A 25,423-nucleotide genomic window follows, 5' to 3' on the forward strand; every position below is an offset into this window, starting at 1 on the left:
AAACAAAAGATGGCAGGAAATTTTTTAAAAGTTTCTTTACCAAATCTCTTTTGGAAGTCAATTGGAAATTTGTGTGGTGGCACAGAGTGTAACTGTTCTTTATAAATAAAAGAGTAGTGTGTTAAAGGGCTTGTGAACAGCTCTGAATGTTGTTCAACGATCTGGGATCCTGAAAATATTCTTGTTCTTCCCTGGGCACTTTCCTCCCTCGCTTATGAAGATCTTCCACCCTGTTTCTAAAAGAAGTACACATCTCTATAGTGGGGCAGTAACACACAGAGGCAAATAGGCAGTAGCAACAGCCTTTCATTGGGGCATACTTCCCCTGCTGGTTGGCCCTATTCACACTGCATCCTGCAGCACGCCTGGGCACTCCAAAAGGACCAGCCCTACGGAGCTAAAAGACACCAAAATGCTCACATCTGCACCCTAGCAGTCCTTGAAATCACAATCATAATATTAACTATTACAGCTTATGGCAGTGTATTTATATGGCATAAAATGTGGCCCTAAATTATTAAAATAAGCTTTCCCTCCTGTGGAGAAACTGTTCTGCAACCACATAGCTAGCTACCTAGATGATAGAATATGTTCAGACATATTTTTCAGACAGAGTATTTCCATATCATATATCATAATTATGAAAATTCAATTTATATATGTAATATTTTCATTTTGTAATTAAGAAACAACTGATTGGCGATGGAAAGTCTGTACTTTATATACTGAAATTCAAGACCGAGAGCTTAATAGTAGTGTTCACATTGTCACACTTTTTTTTTTTAAGTAGAAAAGTTGTTCAGGTATCTCTGCCTTAAGAAGAGCTATTTTCAATGACATTTAGGCTAAAATTAGCAAAAGTCAGACTTCTATCTTTACCTTGTGATATCTTCAGGTGAAGATGAAATTTTGTGGCTTTAATTGACTGTCTTAAGGAAGTGATCTTAGAAGCTAGCTGGTCAGTAATCTCTGCAGACCAAGGACCTATTCCAAATCCCTCAATATAGTGGTCTTTACTGATTTCACCTCACTAGATTTAGATTTTTATATTGGAACTGTGTACAGTATGCTGGTGAGCAAATGGGCAAAACCCTCTTTTATTGTTGTTTTAGAATATGAGGAAAAAGAAATAAAGAAAACTTAATTAATTATCTTTGTATGTTTCAAGAAGCTAAGAGGTAGCCTCCCCGTTGCCATGGATATGGGCATCCTGTTTATAATAATGGTCTTTTCAAAGAAACTGAAGCTCATTAAAATCACCAGTTACACAGTAGCGCTTTTATTGCAATGCCCCATTAAATTTATAAAATTTATGTATCCTCAATATTTTGCTTTCAATAGTCTTTTGTAGCAGTTTTTTTCCCTACAATATGTTTTTCAAATGTCATTTTTAAATGATTAATATTTTAGTGTATTTTAAAACAAAATACAGATTCTATTCATTACAGTTCTGTTGGATAAAACATAATTGTTTAACAGTTTAAAATATGTTTTTATTTTTACACATATTGTGTTCATGGAAAATAGGTTAAAAATCTGTCAGTAAAAAAGTCAATTGTAGCTAACGTTTTTTGAGCGCTCACTATGTGTCATGTCATCTTCTAGGTGATTTGTATGTATTAACTAATCTGTATTTGGGGTCTGAAATTTATTTGGCAGCCTTAACAGAGGCTGAAATTAGTAATATTGTTTTGACTATATAGAAAAATAAAATTTATCGGTTAAATGTTCTACCCAGAGCGAGAGAAGAAGAAGGAAAGGAAAGGAGTTACGGGGATGTTTTCTACTAGGTTAGTAAGCTTCTAGTTCACCTTAAAATCCATTTTATTAAGGTAGTTCTGTTTTTAACTTTTAGAGGAACCTGTTTTCCATAGTGGCTGCACCAGTTTTTGCCTCCAGCAGTGCAGGAGAGGGTGGATGGGTGAAATAGGTGATGGGGATTAAGCAGTCCCCTTGTTATAATGAGCACATCCAGTGATGTACGGAAGTGTTGAATCACTATAGAGTACACCTGAAACTAATATTACTAACATTACACTGTATGTTAAGTAATTGGAATTAAAATTTTTAAAAATCCACTTTATTAAGTTAAAAAAGTAGTTATGGTTCCTAGGAAGTACAATAATGAAAGTTGTCAACAATTATCAGGCTTTTTTTTTTTTTTTTTCAGGCACTATGCTATGTTACTTAACTATTTTGCATTATTCAATCTACAAATGCTCTTTTCAAAATTTTTCTTTTATGGATAAGAAAACTTCTGTTCAAGGAAGTATATAATTTGTCCCAAAACACACAACTAATGGTGTTAGAGGTGAGATTGAGCCCAAATTATTCTACTGTTCTACTCCAGTACATAAGGTCTCAACTAAATTATCTATTTTTATTATTATATATAATTAAACTACATAGCCTTATCTTATAGATAACTTTATATGTATTTATATATCTTCATATATATCATCACATCTATATCTTAATACATATAAAATCAGCCTCTCACTCTGCAACCAGTCTTGGGGAATAGAATAGTAATACAATGAAGGTGGCCACAGTGAATATGATAGTCTAAAAGTTATGTCTTGGGGCTCTATGGCAAAAAGGAAAATGGGGGCCTAGGTCACCCCAGGCCTAATAAATTCCTCAAGACTTAAAAATAGCAACACTAGTGAGGTTTTCTTCACTAGAGTATTTAAATTATGCTTTTATTTTTTGAGCATTGAAAATCCAACTGTGGATATCTAGAGCCCTCTCAAAGGAACCTAACTCTTGTATTTGCATTCTATCATGTTCTTGGAGTCAACGTACACTGACTAAACTTAAAGTTATATACAGATTTCCTTTAGTGTTGGTTGTAAGTAGTAGTAGTACCTATGTAATACAGATCCACATTTCTATCCACTTACTCATAAGTATTTATGGAACACCTGTGATGTACCACAGTGTACAAGTACTATAGATGCAAAGATTAATGAGAAATCACTCCCACCTAATGTAGCTCAAAGTAGAATTTAGGAGACAGATATGTATAAATCTAAATTGTGATGTATTGTGCTAGAGGTCTTCAAAGTGTCTGAAAAAGGGCTATGGGAGCTCAGGGGATGGAGTGACTGTAGAAATCTTAATGTTTCATACCATAGTGCCAATAGATTTAGTTAATGTATACAGATAGGGTTTCCAATCAAGAGAGCAAGTCTTTTCTGTGCAAGGGAACCAGTGTGCTGAGGCAGGACCAGAGGAAGTTAAAAGGTTCAGAATGCCAAGGAGGTAGGAGACCAGCAGGCAATGGGATGGAGAGAAAAGTGTCCGGGTCAGAACAGGAAGGATCTTGAATTTTGTTCTCAAAGCCAGTGTGGTCTCTGAAATTTTTTATTGTGTACCTCTATTAGCACAAAGCCCTTAGGATATGCATATTTATCTATGTACAGGTGAACTTACTTATGTTATCATAAAGCACACATTAAAAATACAAATGTCAGAAGATATAAGAAATTAAATCAAATAGAGGTCCTGAAATTTTCTTCTCCTGTCCCAATGACACATTCTTTGTCTCTGCACCCCACTTTAGGCAGTGAACATTCAAAAGAGACTTGGAAACAAGGGAGTGGTGCCATCAGCTATGCATTCTTGAGAGACCAGCTCAGGGAGAAGTGTGAAGAAAGGATTGAAAGAGATCAGGGGGTGCCTGTGATGGTGCCAGAGAGCTGGTGGGGGAACCTGGATTGAACTGTGGCACAGCAGAGGGTGTGACTGATTGGCTCCCCTGGTTGGGGACGGGGAATGCCAGGACCACCCTGAGGCTCTAGCTATCCATCTGCCAGGGCTACTCAGAACCATATATACACAGTTTCTCGAGGAACTCTTCTTCCGCATGCTTTGTATCAAGACCTTGTTAAGGAAAAAAAAAAGAGAGAGAGAGAGAGAATAAAGAGAAGTATATAAACAAAAATTTTAAAGTTCTATCTGGATAGTAAATAGGCGAATGCTCATTATATTAGTTTCTGTATTTCTCTATGCTTTTGAAATATTTTAAATAAAAATATAACTTATTTGCATGTTTACATTTTTAAATCAACTTCATTAACAGAGAATTTGATTTCTGTGACTATTAAACATTAAGTTCTCCTTACAGAACTATGAAGCAGTTTTTTAAATTCAGTGAAATGTTGACATGTGAGAATTTCTTACCTTAAAATGACTAAACATTTCATACATCTGCAGATAGGTGCAAAATTGCTATCAACTCCCCTCTTCTGTTACAAAATTAATGAGTGTTCAGTGAAGCCATAACAAAGATTTTTCCTCTAGGCATGTTATAAAAACATTTCTAGTTCTAGTATGAATGCAAAGTCTTGACTGAAATCCAGTGATTTAAAATATGCACATTTTTGAAGATGACGAATGCCACACAAAGTAGTTCTTTTGATTTTTCTCATATTTAAAAATCTCTGATCTACCTTATCAAGCCCTATTCATAATGAATATTTTCCTAAGGGAAGATTGAGGAACAATTAATGATTAAATTCAAAGCATTCTCATTTCATCTGACTACTTGAGGATATGGAGCTCCAATAAATTCTGAGTATCACTAAAGGACTCAATTGATACTACTGTATCTCCTTCATAAAGGACGATTTTGTTCAAAACTGATACCTCAAATTATTGGAGGAATAATGGATTTGCTTTCACTATGATAGTTTTTTGATGTTATATAATAACACTGGGGTCTGAATCTCAGTCTCTGACTCATGGCACTTTCATTTTAGTCTCAATATAAATGAGAAAAGTAGTGTTGGAAAATAAGAGACAAGTCCATGAAAGTGCATAGAGTCATACATTCATGAAATAAATAATCATCAATGCATTCGGAGTTTGTCCATTATGCTCCTTATGAAAAAAACTTAATATTTCCATTTTATTTCCCCCTCTCCTTTTAAGAGTCCCCATGAGAATTTTCTATATTTTGTGGATACTTCTCAATTATATAATTAACATTTGTCATTAATCTTTATAAATGAAAGAATAACAAGCCAAAAATATTAACTGAGGAATTGTCTTTCCATCATCAATAGTCCTGTCTAGGAATTTTACTCTCACATTTATAGAATAACAACCTGAGGTTTCAAATGTAAAAATTAATAAAATAGATAAAAACAGTAATGTATTCTTAAAGGGCATAAGTCACATAGGGAAAAAAAACTGCAAATATCAGAATTATTAAATCATGAAAATCCTCTGTTTTGTAGATTCATGGAGAAAAGTATATGCATCAGATCTACTAAAAACACATTTTATAACATGGACTCAACTGTATGTATGTTTTATTTTATAATTCTTATTTTTCCATTTATATTTCATAGTATTTGTATCTGGTTGAAAATAAACTCATTTTACACAACTTCTAAAAATGTCAATTACGCTGGAAAAAGAAATGGCTACTTCGATTAAAAAGCCATCATGCCACATTTCCACCATATTTAAAAACGCATGCTGAAAAAGCCTTGAACACTTGAAGTTTTGAGGTTACCTAGAAAAATTATATTGCAGTCATTGGTTTGTGAAGAAAGCTCAATCACCATCTCTTGCTCATCATTCTTTGTAATTGATGAGACCACTATATGAAAATAAGACTACCCATAAACTGATAGAATTCCTTCAACCCCAGTCTTCTAGTCTGCAAAATGAAAAAAAAGTCTACTTATCTATATCTGTCTATCTATCTATCTATCTGTCATCTACCTATTACTTGCCTCGGTAATATTGAAATGGTCACATTCAGAAGTGTGTTTTATAATGTTGACTGTAAATCACACAACTGCAAATATTCACAAAGAAGACAGCAGGAGTATGAGGTGTGTCCTCCCCAGAACACTAAATGGCTGTTACTCTGCTTTGTGGCTCCTGATTTTTAAAAAGTGCTTTCCTACATTTCCCAACTTAACAGTAATGCTCATCCTTCATCTACTGACATATTGCAACCCATCCAGGAACAAAGGGAGTCAAGAAAGGGACTGATGCTAGAATATTCCTTTCCGGGATGTGTAAGATCATAGGTGTAGTAGTATTAAATTCTGCAAGGGTAGCTTCTCACAAATTCATTTATCAAGAGTCTCTCTGGATGGGCAGTAAGATTGCTGGACTGGGTAAAACCCTGCTAGTAAAGTTAGTTTAGAAGCCTCCTAATCAGATGACTTAGGGGGTCTGACCCATAAACAAGTGGTTAGCACTATCACCAAACAGATATTATCTTATCCAGGGATGAAAAAACAGGAAACACAATCACTCTTTCTCTGTCTCTGTACCAATAAATACTGCAGAACCAAAGTGATCTAAGGATTCAGAGGAAACATATTCCTGATAAATTATCTACTGCTGTATTCAAAATAAAACTCTTGGAAATTTTGGTACTTGATGCCTATGAAGTAGGAATTGAGCCTTCATTTGTTTAAATAAAGGGTTATTAGTATCTTAAACCTGACAGGTGTTTTCTTAAGGCAGTGTTTCTCAATCTCTTATATGTATTAGAATCACCTGGGAGTCTGGGGAGGCCCCCCCACCCCCCCACCCCAGACTCATAGTATTCAGTGCTGCCCAGGTGATTCTAATGTGCAGTCAGGGCTAACCACTCAGCTAGTATAGGATACATCTGTGAACACAGGGGCACGGTTCCAGCTGTCATGGAGCCATAGTTCTGGAGGTTAGAGTTGCATCGTAAACAGAGAAGTAACATAATATTAGATAGTGATAAAAGCCATGATGAAAACAAAGCAGCTTATATTAGAGAGAGACTGAAGGCAAGGAGCAGGACATTTTTGATTGGCGAGGGTGGGGAAGACTTCCTTAAAGAGGGGACATCTGAACTGAGACCTAATTATCAAGAAAAATGAGGCTTGCAAAGATCTAGGGGTACTGGTTTACAGGAAGAGGAAACAGTGTAAAGCCTTAAAGTGGTATGATTTTGATGGAGTTGAACAAAAGAAAGGAGGCCAGCGAGCCTGGGATGATTGGTGTGATGGAGATGAGAAGGACAGGCCACAGACAGATCAGAAAAGCCTCCTAGGGCTTGATAAATGTCCTGATTTTTTTTTTTTTAATTTAAAGTGAAGGCATAGGAGATTTTAGGCAAGGGAATAGCATGATCTTATTTACACAGCTATAGATCATTTTGACTTTGTGTGGAAAACAGAATGTTGGGTGGGCAAGAGGAAGATTAAGAGACTTTAAGTGGTCCAGACTAGAGAGCATACAACTGGAACAAGAATGAAATGGAGAGAGCACAAGGGAGGTTCTGAAACACTGCAAAAACGCAATGACTGATGAAGCTGGGTAATGAGGTTCGCTGGGCAATTCTCTCCATAACTGTCGGAAATCTCTGGAATAAAAAGCTGTGTGAACATATAAGTGCAGAATTGCTGTAGGCTTTCGCGGGAAAAGATTTTGACCTGGGTGCTTCATGTGCATTCTAGTTTTATGATGGGGACAGAAAGACTTTCGCAGGGTATGTGAGGACTTAAATCATTTTCACATTATTTCAGACAAACTTTAGCGGACGGAATGAGTAATCAAAACTAAACTGAGGAATGGAAAAGTTGTATGTTATAGGTTTTTCCTTATTCTATTCAGAGCCCCAAATCAAGGGTCTTATTAGATAATGTATTGTCAAAACACTCCTGCAGCCTGATCTTTTTCCTTAGTAGTATTCTTGTTTTTGCTGTGTTCCCTTTCTTAGGAAGTGTGTTTCTTAGGCCACATCCTTTAATCCACAATTTAGATGGAATTTGTCAGGCTAATGGTTGCTAAGATTTTTTAGGTCTCTCCCTAAAACCTGGAGCTAGACTCCCTGCCTAACTCAGTGCTCCTCTCCTCACACACGGGTTATCTCCTCGTCCCAGCTCAGGACTACAGAGCAGCTTATATTCCTGTGGGACTCAGCACCTACCTGTTCTGGGCACTGTGGTTCCACTGGAACGTGAACTACCTGAAGATATTTCTGGGAGTTGCCCATTCTGTTAGCATTAAGTCCACTTGGAATTTAATTTAGCAATCTTGTAATGTAACTAAATTAGGAAGATAATTCATCATACATCACAGTGGATACTTTTGATGGATGTGTCACAGCTTGGTACATAAAACCTGTTAGACCCAATGTCCACAATCTAATACTTTAAACTTGTACAGTTGAGTCATCCCCTCTCTGCTCTACAGGAGACAGATGCACTTTATGGTCTCCTCTCTGGTGATTCACCCTGTAGGCCAGACTGTTCTAAGCTCCTTGGTACATGCTCAGATGCCAGATGCTAAGAAAGTATTCCGTATTTCCTTTTTTACTTTGTTTTTTATTGAAGGTACTTTGAAGTTTGCAGAAATAGAAGCTTTAAGAGTTTGGTAGTTTATCAATAGTAATTTAGGTCTATAGGATGAGTCACGGTCATTACCTATATATACTTGAGCCTAGCAAAGGCAATGATGAGTTCTCTTAGCTTGTAGAACTTCTCTGAATGGCTAAAATATTTACACAGTTGGATACTCTCCTGTATTACCAATTTTTTTTTTCCCTGAACATAAGCAGAAGAGCAAAGAAAACCAGATTGGCCATTTTCTTTATAGGGAATTGTGACTGATGCTCTTCTGCGTCTTTTTGACTCATGTCGAATGACCTGAATCACTCAATTATTCAATCAACAAAGATTAGTACACTCTCCCATAGCTAACAGAATATTTCCATTGCTTTCTTCATTCTCGTCTTCCATTCAGACATGTGAATATTCTTGGCTTAAGTATGATAAAAATAAATATATACAAAAGTGTTTAACGTTATTAACATATGCAGTTAGTAAATTTTCTTACAAGCCATTATACAATTCATAAAAATACACAAAATCAACAGATTATTTCTAAATAAGTATTTCTCATTGCATTTTCTAAAATTTTCATAATGAGAATGCATCATTTTTATAATCCCAAAAATGATTTTAAAATTCCTGTGTGCATGTACAATTTGTATATGTCTTATCATTACAACTATAATAGTTGACCATGATCTACAGTTTCATTTCATGTAGTTTCAGTTACCTGCAGTTGACTGCGATCTGACACACCTCAGAAGGTCAGTAGTAGCTTAATGCTATATCACAATGTCTACATCATTTACCTCACTTCATCAGTTACGCATTTTATCATCTCACATCATCACAAGGGTGAATACAATACAATAAGTTATTTTAAGAGCGAGAAAAACAGACCACATTCACATAGCTTTGAATACAGTATATTGTTTTGATCATCCTCTTTTGTTATTAGTTATTGTTGTTAATCTTTTACTGTGTCTATAAATTAAACTTCATCACAGGTACATATGTATAGAAAAAACAGGCATTCCCTCGGGATCTTGGAATGTATCCCCCATGGAAAAAGGGGGACTAAGTATATTTTTTAAAAAAGCACAACATGAAAACACAGCAAAAACTTAATGATAGTTATCTCTTGGTGGTTTATTTTATAAGTGATCTTAAAGACTCAATAAATATTTGTTGAGTAAAAAAATAACTTTTCCTCTTTATCCTTCCTAATTTTAAATAGATTTTGGTTATGAGCAAATATTGCATTCTTCTTAAAACAAAAAAAATCAATAAAATTTAACTTCGGTCATTGTTATTGACCCATAAGAACTAATCCCCCCCACACACCCAAAAAAGATTTTATTGATTACTAAGGCTTAAAATTGCCAGTAAAAATACTGTATCTATTCACAATATACAATGATTCCCATCCAAATAATTGTGTGTGTTGTCCCTCTTTTTAAACTATTGTTTGAATCTTTTATTCTGATCTATTTTTACAGGTTACGTGTTTAATACCCTACATCATTTTAACTATTCTAAATCATGGGCTGAAAAGTTAGAAATCATGAGCTGGTTTCATTTCACAACTCTACCACTTTCTAGCTATGACTTTTAGGTATATTGCCTCTCTGTGATTCATGGTTCTTATGGCACATGGCCCATTGGGTCTCTATGAGGATTAAATAATATTGCTTACATGAATATAGGTAAATCATTTAGCACAGTACTTTGCATATAGGAAGCATTCAACACATGTGAAGTATAATTATTTTTCTTTTTGCTTCCTAATAATAAAGTGTCTGGAGCACAGTTCAGGTTCACTAAACAGATACTGATTTGCTTTGAAGAATTCTGATTAATGTGAAACTTAAATCCAGAAACCAAAATCACAAATAAACAACGAATATACATGGAAGAACAGATTTGGGTATATTCTACTGTGTGGAAGAATTGTTTTACTACTATAACACACAGTTGTAATTTATTTAAGCAGGTTTTTTTAAAGCTAGAAGTAGTTCTCTTCTTCCTCCCATACATATGACAACATACAGTGATGTTTTTGCAAATAATCAGGCACCAGCAACTACCATAAAATTCCTTTCTCACCCATCTCTTGCACACATTTCCCTCTCCTGCCTTTAAATTTTACTCTTAAAATCTCTTGTAAGTGCCCATTAAACAGTGCCCTCCACTGTCAGGTGGAGGTTAATATGTGTAACCATGAAAAGCACGAATGTTTTATGGTGCCAAACATTATACACTTTGCATATTTTTTAGTTCAGAGGTCCTATATGTCCACCTACAAACTGGCTCAAAAGAAATCCACTCGGTGTTTGGCCTGTTCTACAATTTTTTAATGTCACTTCATAGCTACAGGTTCCTAGTAAGTACCATAGCATGCACTTCAGAATATGTATTGAATAAATGAAGTTTTGAACCTTTCTTTTAAATAAGGTGAGATAGAATAGTTCATATTTTGCACAGACATCTGTCAAACTTACTCTGAAAAGAAGAAAGCAGGCCAGCCATACCACCAAAAAAGGGACAGTATATAATTGTGATGTGAATGTTTAAAAACATATATATGGTATTCATGGTCACTGAGTCCTTCTCATGCATAAATAAAGACAGTTAAAATTGTTGAAAGAGCTCTATTATTTGCAACATGCCACAAAGATCATTTTTTAAAATAAAATTATAAGCGGTTTTTATAAGCATATGTCAATATATTTATTAAATAACTCCAGTATGCAGGTGTTTGCATATCAAATGAAACCTGGGAGCCTCTACATCTTTTTCAATTCATCACTCACTATTTTACCACAATATACAAATAGTTATAAGCTAAATAAATCATAATCATCAGTTGACTTTAAGTCTAAAGTATCTGTATTTATATAAAAATATCGGCTGCAAATTTTAAAGACTTTAAGAAAGAAAGACAACAATAGTTTCAGTACATGATTTACATACTTGTTTAAACTAATGTTAACATTAAAGGCATTTAAAATGTTCCAGGGTAAGCTTATTTAACAGGTTAATTTATTCTAATATTATATAATCAAAACAGGGTTCAGGCAAACTATATTTGAACTGAGATTAACATAATGACATACCTTTAATAGAAAGTCTTATCAGCTCCCTACAATTATCAAATGTTCTAATTTAACTGACAGTCAAACAATACAGAGGACAATTATAAAAATTCCTAAGTATTGTGAAAACATTCTTACCTCATTATACTTCAGTCTTTAGGGGGAAAAGTCATTACTATACCCTAGGGATATTAAATAATTTTCAGCTTAAAGTTTACATCTAATAAGGATCAGTTTCTGTTTTATGTGAGATTTCATGATGAAGCACTATTTCCTACAATTTAATATGTGTGGTTGGAAAAGGAAAGGAACTGAGCTAAAAATAGCCATGCAAAACAAGATGTGACAGACCAAAACTGCCTGGTCAGAGTCTTTCAAAAAGGTTAGAAGCCAACATGTGCACTGGCAACAAGAGTTTTTGCAGCGCCAGACGGAGCAAAAAGGGGAGTGAGTATGGTTTCTTTCAGTTTTTGCTTTAGAAAATATACAAAGGACAAAACTAGCAGCCAATTTTTTAAGCTGGAGGGAAACAGAGAGAAAAATAAAGACTAGTACAAAGACAGATGTAGTAATGCTTACTTTGTCCAGAAAAATTACTTTTCATAATAAAGCCAGGATGAGGGAGTATGTGCATGTGGTGGTGGAGGGTAGATAGTGATGGGTCTGATGAGACTCTGAAGTTGAATCACCATCATGTTTATAATTAAGGTCATGACCTAGAACAAGCCACTTAGCCTCTGTGCCCTCTGCTCAATTCAAATGATTTTTTTTCAATACCTGCTAACGGCATCCCTGTAAAACTAAAAAGAGAATTGGCAAAATGACATGTATGTCCCTTCCAGGGCTTAAATACTCTAGTTACAATATGTTTTTACAAAATACTGGAAGAAAATATGCCAAAATAAAAAGTAGTTATATTACAGAAAGTAAACTCTCAGTAATATTTTCTTTTTTTTAAATTTGGAAATTATCTGTAATTCACCTTTATATTAAGTTCACACATAAAAATATCAATGTATAGGACACTATGGTTGATCACTATATAATGAAATAATGCTTACTCCTTAGTAAACAAGTGCACTATTTTAAATTATTTCCGAAGGGCTAGTTAAGCATACTATCGATGTTTTCGTTGAGGGCACTCTCTTCCTGTGAGCGTGAAATAACTTAAAAGGCATCCAGACAGTTCTCTAAAGACATCCCAGGTCTCTGCATCAGGGCTTATGCTCCTCTCTCAAGCAAAACCCCTACTATGCCTAACCTCTCAGGATTGCTTAGTGGATCAACTGAGAACACAGCATGGACTTGTTTTACAACTCTCATCGCTTTACATCTTCTACTGTAGTTAATTATGTATTGGTATCATTTCCCCAGCCTAAATCATAAACACTGAGGAAAGCTGTTTTATTTACTTTTGAATTCTCCTGCCTATCACAGAGTATTGAACATAAGGAACTCAATAAAGATTTGTGGAGTGACTGAATATGCTCTCATTACCTTGGATCTTTGCTTCCATTATGGTAAAATTATATTTTATTAATAAAAATTTTAAATATTAAAGAACTGTGCCATGTGTATTATAGCCATATCATATTACAGTAATCTTTGAAGGAATCCACAGAGAACAAACAAAAGTAATTTTAATATGTTGATTGGAAAAAAAGTATTTACCTTTAACATGAAAAATAGCTTAAATGCTAGAGTAATACTTTATGTATGCATTCCTATAACAAATAGTTAATGCATAAATGCCTACTATGTGCTAAGAATTCTAGAGTGGAAATAAGGATAATTAAATAGAGTGTGTTCTCAAAAGCTTATGGAATTATCAGAAGAGGTATTTAAAATAAGTATTATATTTTCATACCTGAAATGTAGTTTTAAATGCAAAACCACTTTCAATGGTTTTGTAAAATAAAATTTAAAAATGGTTTCATTCATTTCTCAATTTTTTTTGAAATGCTATATTTTATTTATTATTAATTATATGATAAATATACTTTTCATTATACTTCAACACAGCAAAATCAAAATAATATAAAGATAAACTTACCAATGAAAAACAATGTAAACATAGATAAAACTCTTTGATTTTTTTAGGTAAAGAATATGGCTTACATATGGAAGTTCAAAATGATATTTTACAAGTCCCTAATAATTTTATTACTATTGTTAGACAAGAAATGTAGAGTAAAACATGTAGACTATGTAGAAAAATTAGAAAATTCAGCCATACTCGAATAGTTCAAGTCCATTGGATTAACACAAGATTAAAATTTGCATATTCTTACATTCAATTGATATAACCATGTGAGTATACACACCATGCTATTATAAATATGTATTTTTTTGTATTTCCCTATAAGTAAGGGAAATACTTATAAGTCCCTATAAGACTATCAAAACATAATTTTGATAGTCATATAAGAACTCCACCTTATCATGAACCACAGTATACTTAACCATTTCCCTATTCCTGGGACTTTACATTGTTTTAACATGTACATTAATTACAATATTGTAATTACTATCATACATATATCTATACGTATGATTTATTTAAGATAAATTATTATATACCTGAATTCTGAAAGAATAATCATAATTTAATGTTTTCTTGATGATTCAAAATAAATCACCACATTTATTGCAGTATATAGTAAGGTGGTAAGTGCTTGCTCTCAGTGCAGAATGTCTGAGCTGAAATCCTGGTGGCACACCCCAACAGCTGGATGATCTAAAGCAAGTTTTTTAGCCCTTCTAAGAAATGTTTCCTCTGTAAAATGAGTTCAATAATAGCAATTATCATATAGATTATGAAGATGAAAGGATAAAATCACATAAAATGTTTAGTCATTAGGCTTAAAGAGTACAAAATGAATAAATATGAATTTTATATTAACTATGTTATTTTACCATCGTAACAATCAGTAAATACCAGGAATTGCTAATTGTTCAACTCTATTTACCCCTCACTCAACAAACTAAAATTACAATTTTCAGTTTTGAAATATCATATATATATATATATATATATATATATATATATTTCATAAATTACATGTAACTTCAAGATCTGAGTGTCTGTATGTACATGTATACATACACATATGTACATATAATTATATTTATTTATTTTTAGCACAGAGTATCTTACCAAGTGTAAAACCTCTCTTAGGAAATATTTTGGAACTTTGAGGATGTGGTATTGGGTATCATAATGATTGGGATGAGATAAAGTGACTTTTATTAGGTAGGAGCCAGGAATACAATATTTCCTTCAATAAATGACACAGTATATGCAACAAAGAAATGTCCCATATCCTACACAAATTTCAAATATTCTCCTTTAACCTTATGTAAAAGAATCTCATTTATTTTTTACTGGTTTTGTTGAGAAATAATTGATACATGTCACTGTGTAAGTTTAAGGCATACAGCATGATGGCTTGATTTACACATATTTGTGAAATGATAACCATAATAAGTTCAGCTAATATCCATCCTTTCATATTAATACAGTAAAAAGAAAAGACAGGAAAACATTTTTCTCCTTGTCATGACAACTCTTAGGATTTACTCTCTTAACAATTTTCCTATATAACACAAACGTGTTATCTATAGTCACTATGTTGTACATTACATTCCTAGTAGTCATTTATCTTATAATTGGAAGTTTGTGCTTTTTGACAACCTTCCTCCAATTCCTCCTTCCCCCACTCCATGCCTCTGGTAACCACAAGTCTGATCTCTTTTTCTTTGACTTTTGTTTTGTTTTGTTTTAGATTCTGTATATAAGTGAGATCATATACTATTTCTTTTTCTCTGTCTGACTTATTTCACTTAGCATAATGCCTGCAAGGTCCATCCATCTTGTCACAAATACTAGGACTTCCATGTTTTTTATAGATGAACAATAAGTGTTCATGTATGACTGAATGGATACAGAAGTTTGAGATTCTTTGTTCTAGTTCTGCAAAAAATGCACTGGTATTTTGATGGGGATTGAACTGAATCTACAGATTGCTTTGGTTAGTATGAACATTTTATCAACATTAATTCTTCAAATCCATAAGCATTGAATATCTTTCCATTTATTTGTGCTGTCTTTGATTTCTTTCATCAACATCTTGGAGTTTTCAGGTCTCTAATCTCTTTGGTTAAATTTATTCCTAGGTATTTTATTCTTTTTGATGTAATTATAAATGGGTTGCTTTGTTAATTTCTCTTTCTGATTGCTTATTATTAGCATATAGAAATGCAACCAATTTCTGTACGTTAATTTTATATCCTGTGACTTCAGTGAAATCATTTACTATCAAATAACTTTTTGGTGAAGTCATTATGTTTTTCTTTTTTTTAGATTTTTTTTAACATTTATTCATTTTTGAGAGACAGAGCATGAGTGGAGAAGGGGCAGAGGGAGAGGGAGACAGAGAATCTGAGGCAGGCTCCAGGGTCTGAGCTGTCAACACAGAGCCTGACATGGGGCTTGAACTTATGACTGTGAGATCATGATGTGAGCTGAAGTCAGAAGCTTAACTGACTGAGCCACCCAGGCGCTCCTTTAAGTTTTCTATGTATAGTATCATGTCATCTGCAAATAGAGACAGTTTTACTTCTTCCTTTCCGATTTGGATACCTTTAATTTCTGGTTCTTGTCTACTTGCTCTGGCAAAGACTTCCAATATTATGTTGAATTAAAGTGACAAGACTAGGCATTCTTGTGTAGTTCCTGATCTTAGAGGAAAAGTTCTAAGTTTTTCATCATTTAGTAGATGTTAACTGTGAGTCTGTCCATATGACCTTTTTATGTGTAGGTATATTCCTTCTATACATGCTTTGAGAGTTTTTATCATACATTGGTTTTAAATTTTCTAAAATACTTATTCTGCAGCTATTGAGACAATATAATTTTCATATTTATTTTGTTAATGTAGTGTATCACAATGATTGAGCTGCGGAACTTGCATCCCTAGAATAAATCCCACTTGATTGTGGTGTATAATCCATTTAGTCTACTGAATTTTGTTTGTGACTATTTCATTGAGGATTTTTGCATCTATGTTCATCAAGGATATTGGCCTGTAATTTTTTCTTCACTTTATTTTTCTTTTTTACTTTTCTGTCAGTTTCTGTCTCTGTCTCGTCTTTGTCTCTCTATCTCTCTCTCATTTTTTGTGGTGTCTTTGTCTGATTTGGGTATCAGAGTAATGCTCTCCTCATAAAATGAGGTTGTAAGTATTCCTTCCCCTTCAATAATTTGAGGATAGTTACTATTCAGTTATTTGATGATAGTTAAAAGTTTGGTAGAATTCATCTATGAAGCCATCTGGTCCTGGTCTTTTTTTTTTTTTTATAAGCCTGCTTACATTACTGATTTAATTTTGTTATTTATCATCACTCTATCCAGATTTTCTACTTCTTGTGATTCAGTATTGGAAAAGTATGTGTTTCTAGGAATTTCATCCATTTCTTCTAGGTTTTCTATTTTTGTTTTCTTTTGTTTTTTATTTTTATTTTATTTATTTATTTTTAATATTTATTGTCAAATTGGTTTCCATACAACACCCAGTGCTCATCCCAAAAGGTGTCCTCCTCAATACCAATCAACTACCCTCCCCTCTCTCCCACCCCCCATCAACCCTCAGTTCTTAGTTTTTAAGAGTCTCTTATGCTTTGGCTCTCTCCCTCTCTAACCCCCTTTTTTTTTCTTCCCCTCCCCCATGGACTTCTGTTAAGTTTCTCAGGATCCACATCAGAGTGAAAACATATGGTATCTGTCTTTCTCCATATGACTTATTTCACTTAGCATAACACTCTCCAGTTCTATCCATGTTGCTACAAAAGGCCATATTTCATTCTTTCTCATTGCCATGTAGTATTCCATTGTGTATATAAACCACAATTTCTTTATCCATTCGTCAGTTGATGGACATTTAGGCTCTTTCCATAATTTGCCTATTGTTGAGAGTGCTACTAAAAACATTGGGGTACAAGTGCCCCTATGCATCAGCACTTCTGTATCCCTTGGATAAATTCCTAGCAGTGCTATTCCTGGGTCATAGGGTAGGTCTATTTTTAATTTTTTGAGGAACCTCCACACTATTTCCAGAGCGGCTGCACCAGTTTGCATTTCCACCAACAGTGCAAGAGGGTTACCGTTTCTCCATATCTTTGCCAGCATCTATAGTCTCCTGATTTGTTCATTTTAACCACTCTGACTGGCGTGAGGTGATATCTGAGTGTGGTTTTGATTTGTATTTCCCTAATGAGGAGTGACACCGAGCATCTTTTCATGTGCCTGTTGGCCATCTGGATGTCTTCTTTAGAGAAGTGTCTATTCATGTTTTCTGCCCATTTCTTCACTGGATTATTTGTTTTTCAGATGTGGAGTTTGGTGAACTCTTTATAGATTTTGGATACTAGCCCTTTGTCTGATATGTCATTTGCAAATATCTTTTCCCATTCTGTTGGTTGCCTTTTAGTGTTGTTGATTGTTTCCTTTGCTGTGCAGAAGCTTTTTATCTTCATGAGGTCCCAATAGTTCATTTTTGCTTTTAATCTCTTGCCTTTGGGGATGTGTCAAGTAGGAAATTGCTGCAGCTGAAGTCAGAGAGATTTTTTCCTGCTTTCTCCTCTAGGGTTTTGATGGTTTCCTGTCTCACATTCAGCTCCTATATCCATTTTGAGTTTGTTTTTGTCAATGGTGTAAGAAAGTGGTCTAGTCTCATCCTTCCGCATGTTGCTGTCCAGTTCTCCCAACACCATTTGTTAAAAAGACTGTCTTTTTTCCACTGGATATTCTTTCCTGCTTTATCAAAGATTAGTTGGCCATACTTTTATGGGTCTAGTTCTCGGGTTTCTATTCTATTCCATTGGTCTCTATGTCTGTTTTTGTGCCAATACCATGCTGTCTTGATGATGACAGCTTTGTAGTAGAGGCTAAAGTCTGGGATTGTGATGCCTCCTGCTTTGGTTTTCTTCTTCAAAATTACATTGGCTATTCAGGGCCTTTTGTAGTTCCATACAAATTTTAGGATTGCTTGCTCTAGCTTCAAGAAGAATGCTGGTGCAATTCTGATTGGGATTGCATTGAATGTGTAGTTAGCTTTGGGTAGTATTGGCATTTTAACAATATTTATTCTTCCAATCCATGAGCATGGAATATTTTTCCATTTCTTTATATCTTCCTCAATTTCCTTCATTAGCTTTCTATAGTTTTTCAGCATACATATCTTTTACATCTTTGGTTAGGTTTATTCCTAGGTATTTTATGCTTCTTGGTGCAATTGTGAATGGGATCAGTTTCTTGATTTGTCTTTCTGTTGCTTCATTACTAGTGTATAAGAATGCAACTGGGGGCGCCTGGGTGGCTCAGTTGGTTAAGCGTCCGACTTCAGCTCAGGTCATGATCTCGTGGTCTGTGAGTTCGAGCCCCGCGTCGGGCTCTGGGCTGATGGCTCAGAGCCTGGAGCCTGCTTCCGATTCTGTGTCTCCCTCTCTCTCTGCCCCTCCCCCACTCATGCTCTGTCTCTCTCTGTCTCAAAAATAAATAAACGTTAAAAATTAAAAAAAAAAAAAAGAATGCAACTGATTTCTGTACATTGATTTTGTATCCTGCGACTTTGCTGAATTCATGTATCAGTTCTAGCAGACTTTTGGTGGAGTCTATAGGATTTTCCATGTATAGTATTTTGTCATCTGCAAAATGTGAAAGCTTGACTTCATCTTTGCCAATTTTGATGCCTTTGATTTCCTTTTGATGTCTGATTGCTGACGCTAGAACTTCCAACACTATGTTAAACAACAGCGGTGAGAGTGGGCATCCCTGTCGTATTCCCGATCTCAGGGAAAAAGCTCTCAGTTTTTCACCATTGAGGATGATGTTAGCTGTGGGCTTTTCATAAATGGCTTTTATGATGTTTAAGTATGTTCCTTCTATCCCGGCTTTCTCGAGGGTTTTTATTAAGAAAGGATGCTGAATTTTGTCAAATGCTTTCTCTGCATCAATTGACAGGACCATATGGGTCTTATCTTTTCTTTTTTTAATGTGATGTATCACATTTATTGATTTGCGAATGTTGAACCAGCCCTGCAGCCCAGGAATGAATCCCACTTGATCATGGTGAATAATTCTTCTTAAATGCTGTTGAATTCGATTTGCTAGTATCTTATTGAGAATTTTTGCATCCATATTCATCAGGGATATTGGCCTGTAGTTCTCTTTTTTTACTGGGTCTCTGTCTGGTTTTAGGAATCAAAGTAATGCTGGCTTCATAGAATGAGTCTGGAAGTTTCCCTTCCCTTTCTATTTTTTAGAATAGCTTGAGAAGGATAGGTATTATCTCTGCTTTAAATGTCTGGTAGAATTCCCCTGGGAAGCCATCTGGTCCTGGACTCTTATTTGTTGGGAGATTTTTGATAACTGACACAGTTTCTTTGCTGGTTATGGGTCTGTTCAAGCTTTCTATTTCTTCCTGTTTGAGTTTGGGAAGTGTGTGGGTATTTAGGAATTTGTCCATTTCTTCCAGGTTGTCCAGTTTGTTGGCATATAATGTTTCATAGTATTCCCTGATAATTGCTTGTATTTCTGAGGGATTATTTGTAATAATTCCATTTCCATTCATGATTTTATCTATTTGGGTCCTCTCCCTTTTCTTTTTGAGAAGCCTGGCTAGAGGTTTATCAGTTTTGTTTATTTTTTCAAAAAACCAACTCTTGGTTTCGTTGATCTGCTCTACAGTTTTTTTAGATTCTATATTGTTTATTTCTGCTCTGATCTTTATTATTTCTCTTCTTCTGCTGGGTTTGGGGTGTCTTTGCTGTTCTGCTTCTATTTCCTTTAGGTGTGCTGTTAGGTTTTGTATTTGGGATTTTTCTTGTTTCTTGAGGTAGGCCTGGATTGCAATGTATTTTCCTCAGGACTGCCGCCGCTGCATCCCAAAGCATTTGGATTGTTGTTTTTTCATTTTCATTTGTTTCCATATATTTTTTAATTTCTCCTCTAATTGCCTGGTTGACCCATTCATTCTTTAGGAGGGTGTTCTTTAACCTCCATGCTTTTGGAGGTTTTCCAGACTTTTTCCTGTGGTTGATTTCAAGTTTCATAGCATTGTGGTCTGAAAGTATGCATGATATGATCTCAATTCTTGTGTACTTATGAAGGGCTGTTTTGTGACCCAGTATGTGATCTATCTTGGAGAATGTTCCATGTGCATTTGAGAAGAAAGTATATTCTGTTGCTTTGGGATGCAGAGTTCTAAATATATCTGTCAAGTCCATCTGATCCAATGTATCATTCAGGGCCCTTGTTTCTTTATTGATCCTGTGTCTAGATGATCTATCCATTGTTGTAAGTGGAGTATTAAAGTCCCCTGAAATTGCCACATTCTTATCAATAAGGTTGCTTATATTTGTAATTGCTCTATATATTTGAGGGCTCCTGTATTCGGTGCATAGACATTTACAATTGTTAGTTCTTCTTGATGGATAGACCCTGTAATTATTATGTAATGCCCTTCTTCATATCTTGTTACAGCCTTTAATTTGAAGTCTAGTTTATCTGATATAAGTATGGCTACTCCAGCTATCTTTTGACTTCCAGTAGCATGATAGATAGTTCTCCATCCCCTCACTTTCAATCTGAAGGTGTCCTCAGGTCTAAAATGAGTCTCTTGTGAACAGCAAATAGATGGGTCTTGTTTTTTTATCCATTCTGATACCCTATGTCTTTTGGCTGGAGCATTTAGTCCATTTACATTCAGTGTTATTATAGAAAGATATGGGTTTATAGTCATTGTGATGTCTGTAGGTTTCATGCTTGTAGTGATGTCTCTGGTACTTTGCTTCACAGGATCCCCCTTGGGATCACTTGTAGGGCTGGTTAGTGGTGATGAATTTCTTCAGTTTTTGTTTGTTTGGGAAGACCTTTATCTCTCCTTCTATTCTAAATGGCTTACTTGCTGGCTAAAGGATTCTCGGCTCCATATATTTTTCTGTTTATTGCATTGAAGATTTCCTGCCATTCCTTTCTGGCCTGCCAATTTCAGTGGATAGATACGTCACTATTCTTATCAGTCTCCCTTTATATGTTAGACCATGTGTATCCCTAGCTGCTTTCAGAATTTTTTCTTTATCCTTGTATTTTGCCAGTTTCACTATGATATGTCATGCAGAAGGTTGATTCAAGTTACATCTGAAGGGAGTTCTCTGTGCCTCTTGGATTTCAAGGCCTTTTTTCTTCCCCAGATCAGGAAGTTCTCAGGTATGATTTCTTCAAGTACACTTTCAGCACCTCTCTCTCTCTTCCTCCTCTGTAATCCCAATTATGTGTAAATTATTATTATGTTTTGTCGCATCACTTAGTTCTCTAATTTTCCCCTCATACTCCTGGATTTTTTTATCTCTTTATCTGCTTCCTCTTTTTCCATAATTTTATCTTCTAATTCACCTATTCTCTCCTCTGCCTCTTCAGAGCTGTAGTCGCCTCCATTTTATTTTGCGCCTCATTTATAGCATTTTTTAGCTCCTCCTGACTGTTTTTTATTCCCTTGCTCTCTGTAGCAATAGATTCTCTGCTGTTCTCTATACTTTTTTCAAGCCCAGCAATTAATTTTATGACTATTATTTTAAATTCATTTTCTGTTATATTGCTTAAATCATTTTTGATCAGTTTGTTAGCTGTTGCTACTTCCTGGAGTTTCTTTTGAGGAGAATTCTTCCATTTCATCATTTTGGATAGTCCCTAGAGTGGCACGGAACTACAGTGCTCTTCCTCTATGCTGTCTGGAGTAACTTGTGTTGGTGGGCGGGGCCACAGTCAGACCTGATGTCTGCCCCCAGCCCACCGCTGGGGCCACAGTCAGACTGGTGTGTACCTTATCTTCCCCTCTCCCAGGCGCAGGACTCACTGTGGAGAGGTGCAGCCCCTGTCTTGGCTACTTGCACACTGCCAGGCTTGTGGTGCTGCTTCTATGGGATCTGGTGTATTAGTCGGGGTGGATCCACAAGGTGCACAGGGGCAGGAGAGGCAGACTCAGCTCGCTTTGCCTTAGAAGGTCCACTTTGGGAGGGGCCCTGCGGCACCCGAAGGGAGGCAGACCCGTCGGAGGGATTGATCCACAGAAGCACAGCACTGGGTGTTTGCGTGGTGCAAGCAAGTTCCGTGAAGGGAATTGGTTCCCTTTGGGATTTTGGCTGGGGGATGGGCGAGGGAGATGGCGCTTCCCAGCGCCTTTGTTCCACGCCAAGCTGAGCTCTGTCCTCCAGGGCTCAACAACTCCTCCTCCCGTTGTCCTCTAGCCCTCCCACTCTCCGAGCAGAGCTGTTGACTTATAACATTCCAGATGTTAAGTCCCGCTGGCTGTCAGAACACACTCCGTCCAGCCCCTCCGCTTTTTCAAGCCAGACTCGTGGGCTCTGCCTTGCAAGGGGGCTGCCCCTCCATTGCCCGGCTCCCTCCTGCTAGTCCGTGTAGCACACACAGCCTCTCCGCCCTTCCTACCCTCTTTCGTGGTCCTGTTGTCTACGCATGGCTCCAGAGAATCCATTCTGCTAGACTTCTGGTGGTTTTCTGGGTTATTTAGGCTGATGTGGGTGGAATCTAAGTGATCAGCAGGATGCGGTGAGCCCAGTGTCCTCCTAGGCCGCCATCTTCCCTAAACTCCTGTTTTTAACTTTTAAACTGCAGTTTTAATTGAATTACGCACCAATATTACCATATGGAAGAATTTAAATATGACTATATATTTACCATTACGAGTGAGATTCACCTTAGTGTTTTATGTTTTTATGATGTTAATAATCATTCTTTTGCTTCCAGTCAAAGAACTCCGTTTAGCATTTCGTGTAAGGCAGGTTTGGTGGTAATGAATTCCCTCAGCTTTTGCTTATTTGGGAAAGTCTTTATTCCTCCTTTTTTCCTGAAAAACTGCTTCATCAAGGATAGAATTCTTGATTGACATTTTTCTTTCAGTATTTTGAATCATCCCATTCTCTCTCAGTCAAAAATGTCTTGTTGAGAAATCTGCCTAAAGTGTTATGGGGGGAGGGATGTAACCTCTTGTATGTAAATTCTCTTTTCTCTTGTTACTCTTACCATTTGTAATTTTGTCTTTGACTTACGAAAATATAATTATTTGTCTCAGTGTAACCCTATTCGGTTTCAACCTATTTAGCATCTTTTGAGCCTCATGAATCTGGATACCCATTTCTCTCCCCAGTGCTGGGAAGTTTTCAGCAACTATTGCTTTAAATGTATTTTATATCCTTTTTTTCTTCCTCTTCTCCTTCTGGAATTCCAATAATGTGAATATTTTCTCTTTTCATTGTGTCCCCTAACTCTTGTAGGTTTTCTTCACTGTTTTATTAATTTTTTTTCTTTTTTTTCCCTCTGGGTAATATCCTAGCCTCCAGGTCACTTATTCTTTCTTGTGCATGGTTAAGTCTACTTTTGAAACCCTCTATTTATTTCTTAAATTCAGTTATTATATTTTTCAACTCTATAATTTTTTTGTTTTTTAACGGTTGCTATTTCCTTGTCAAACTCCTCATTTTGTTTATGCATTATTTTCCTAATTTCATTAAACTGTCAATGTTTTCCTCTAGTTCATTAAACTTCCTTTAGAGGACTATTCTGAATTCTTCATCTGAAATTTTATAGATCTTCATTTATTTTTTAGGGTCAGTTAATGAAGCCTTATTAGTGTCCTTTGGTAGTGCCATATTTATGATTGCTCACGATCTTTGGCTTCTTATATTGATAACTGTGCTTCTGAGTAATTGGACGCCTCTTCCAAACTTTACAGGTTTACTTTAGCAGGGACAGTTTTGCATCAGTCAGTGCAGTATGGGTTTCTGGGTGTCTGTTGGTAATGTCTTTGGGCAGGTGAGGCCTGCTAATATGGTTTATTTTGGGATGGGGCAACCGCTGGAGCTCTAAAGAGGGGGATGAGGGGTTGTGTCACTGGCTGAGAACAGTTGACTAGGACTGCTGAATTGGTACCCAAGTAATCCTGTAGAATGAGTTCTGCAGTTACCTGGATTCTCTGGTCAGAATCAGGTGGTCAGGACTGGGTAGTACATTCAGTTGTATATGAGGTTTTAAATCAGTTTCACTTCCCTGGCAAGGCTACAGGACAGGACTCAGGTTCTGTACTGCTTGTTGGTTAGGAACCCAAATCAGTCTAGATGTGTACTGAGTCCCCTTGCAGATGAGGCCATTGGTTTTGTTCTGAAGATGGGGGAGTCCACAGACTGTGCTTTCTGTTCAAGCACTGCTGTATGTAGGTTTGCTGAATGGGCTATGCAGTTTCCCATGTTCTCTGGTTAGCTTCCCTGGTCAGATAGGCTGAAGCTTATATTCTGCCACACACAGGGCTACATAGTAGATTATCTGTCTGGAGACAGCAGGAGAAGCAGCTCCAAAGCTGGTAAAGTTCTTTGTTATCTTAACTCAACCCCACCCACACTGCCCCAAGTTCCCTGACCAGTCTATTGGATTTGCTCTGCAAATTATTGGCTCTGGTCACTTCTCAGCTCAAGTGCTGTTAGGCCAGCACAGCTTCCAGGAGTTGTCACCAGCTTTTCTGGTCAGATGGAGCTAGAAGACATTCTCCATAGTGATTGGGGCAGTATCTCAGCTCCCTTGCCTAGGCAGGATGGGGAGAGGCCACTCCAGGCTACTCTCAACTTCCCAAACAGGCTATCAGTTGTGAGGAGCTGGGAGCTATCCTCAGCCTTGGCTATGAATTAGTCCTCTTGACTGTGCATGGCATGGGAACACTCCACACCCAGTATGGGCTTTATGCTGGGGTAATCAGCTCTGATCATCTGCCTCTTGGGTGAAGAACCACTAGACTACACTGCTTTCAGGTGTTGTAGCCAGCCCATCTGGTTAAATGGGGCCAGAAGATATTCTCCACAGCAGCTGGGGCTGTGATTCAGCTCCTTGCCTTGGCAATGACAAATCAAATTCTAGAGCTGGCA

The 25,423-nt window shown here is 36.2% G+C and overlaps 1 protein-coding gene across 8 annotated transcripts in view; it reads right to left on the reverse strand.

Annotated features, from left to right (window-relative positions):
- IQCM (IQ motif containing M) overlaps positions 1-25,423 on the reverse strand; it is a 649,280-nt gene that overhangs the window by 234,252 nt on the left and 389,605 nt on the right. The window contains exon 14 of one of the 8 annotated variants that reach the window (XM_078445708.2): positions 2,721-3,885. The exons of the other annotated variants lie outside the window; for them this stretch is intronic. Coding sequence (XP_078301834.2) covers positions 3,821-3,885 — 65 coding nt within the window. The 3' untranslated portion in view covers positions 2,721-3,820. Of the gene's footprint in view, positions 1-2,720; positions 3,886-25,423 lie in introns of those variants that run through there. 8 annotated transcript variants of the gene reach the window in all.

This window comes from Panthera onca, chromosome B1, assembly GCF_046562875.1.
Source record: "Panthera onca isolate mPanOnc1 chromosome B1, mPanOnc1 haplotype 2, whole genome shotgun sequence".
In the NCBI taxonomy this organism is placed as follows: domain Eukaryota; kingdom Metazoa; phylum Chordata; class Mammalia; order Carnivora; family Felidae; genus Panthera; species Panthera onca.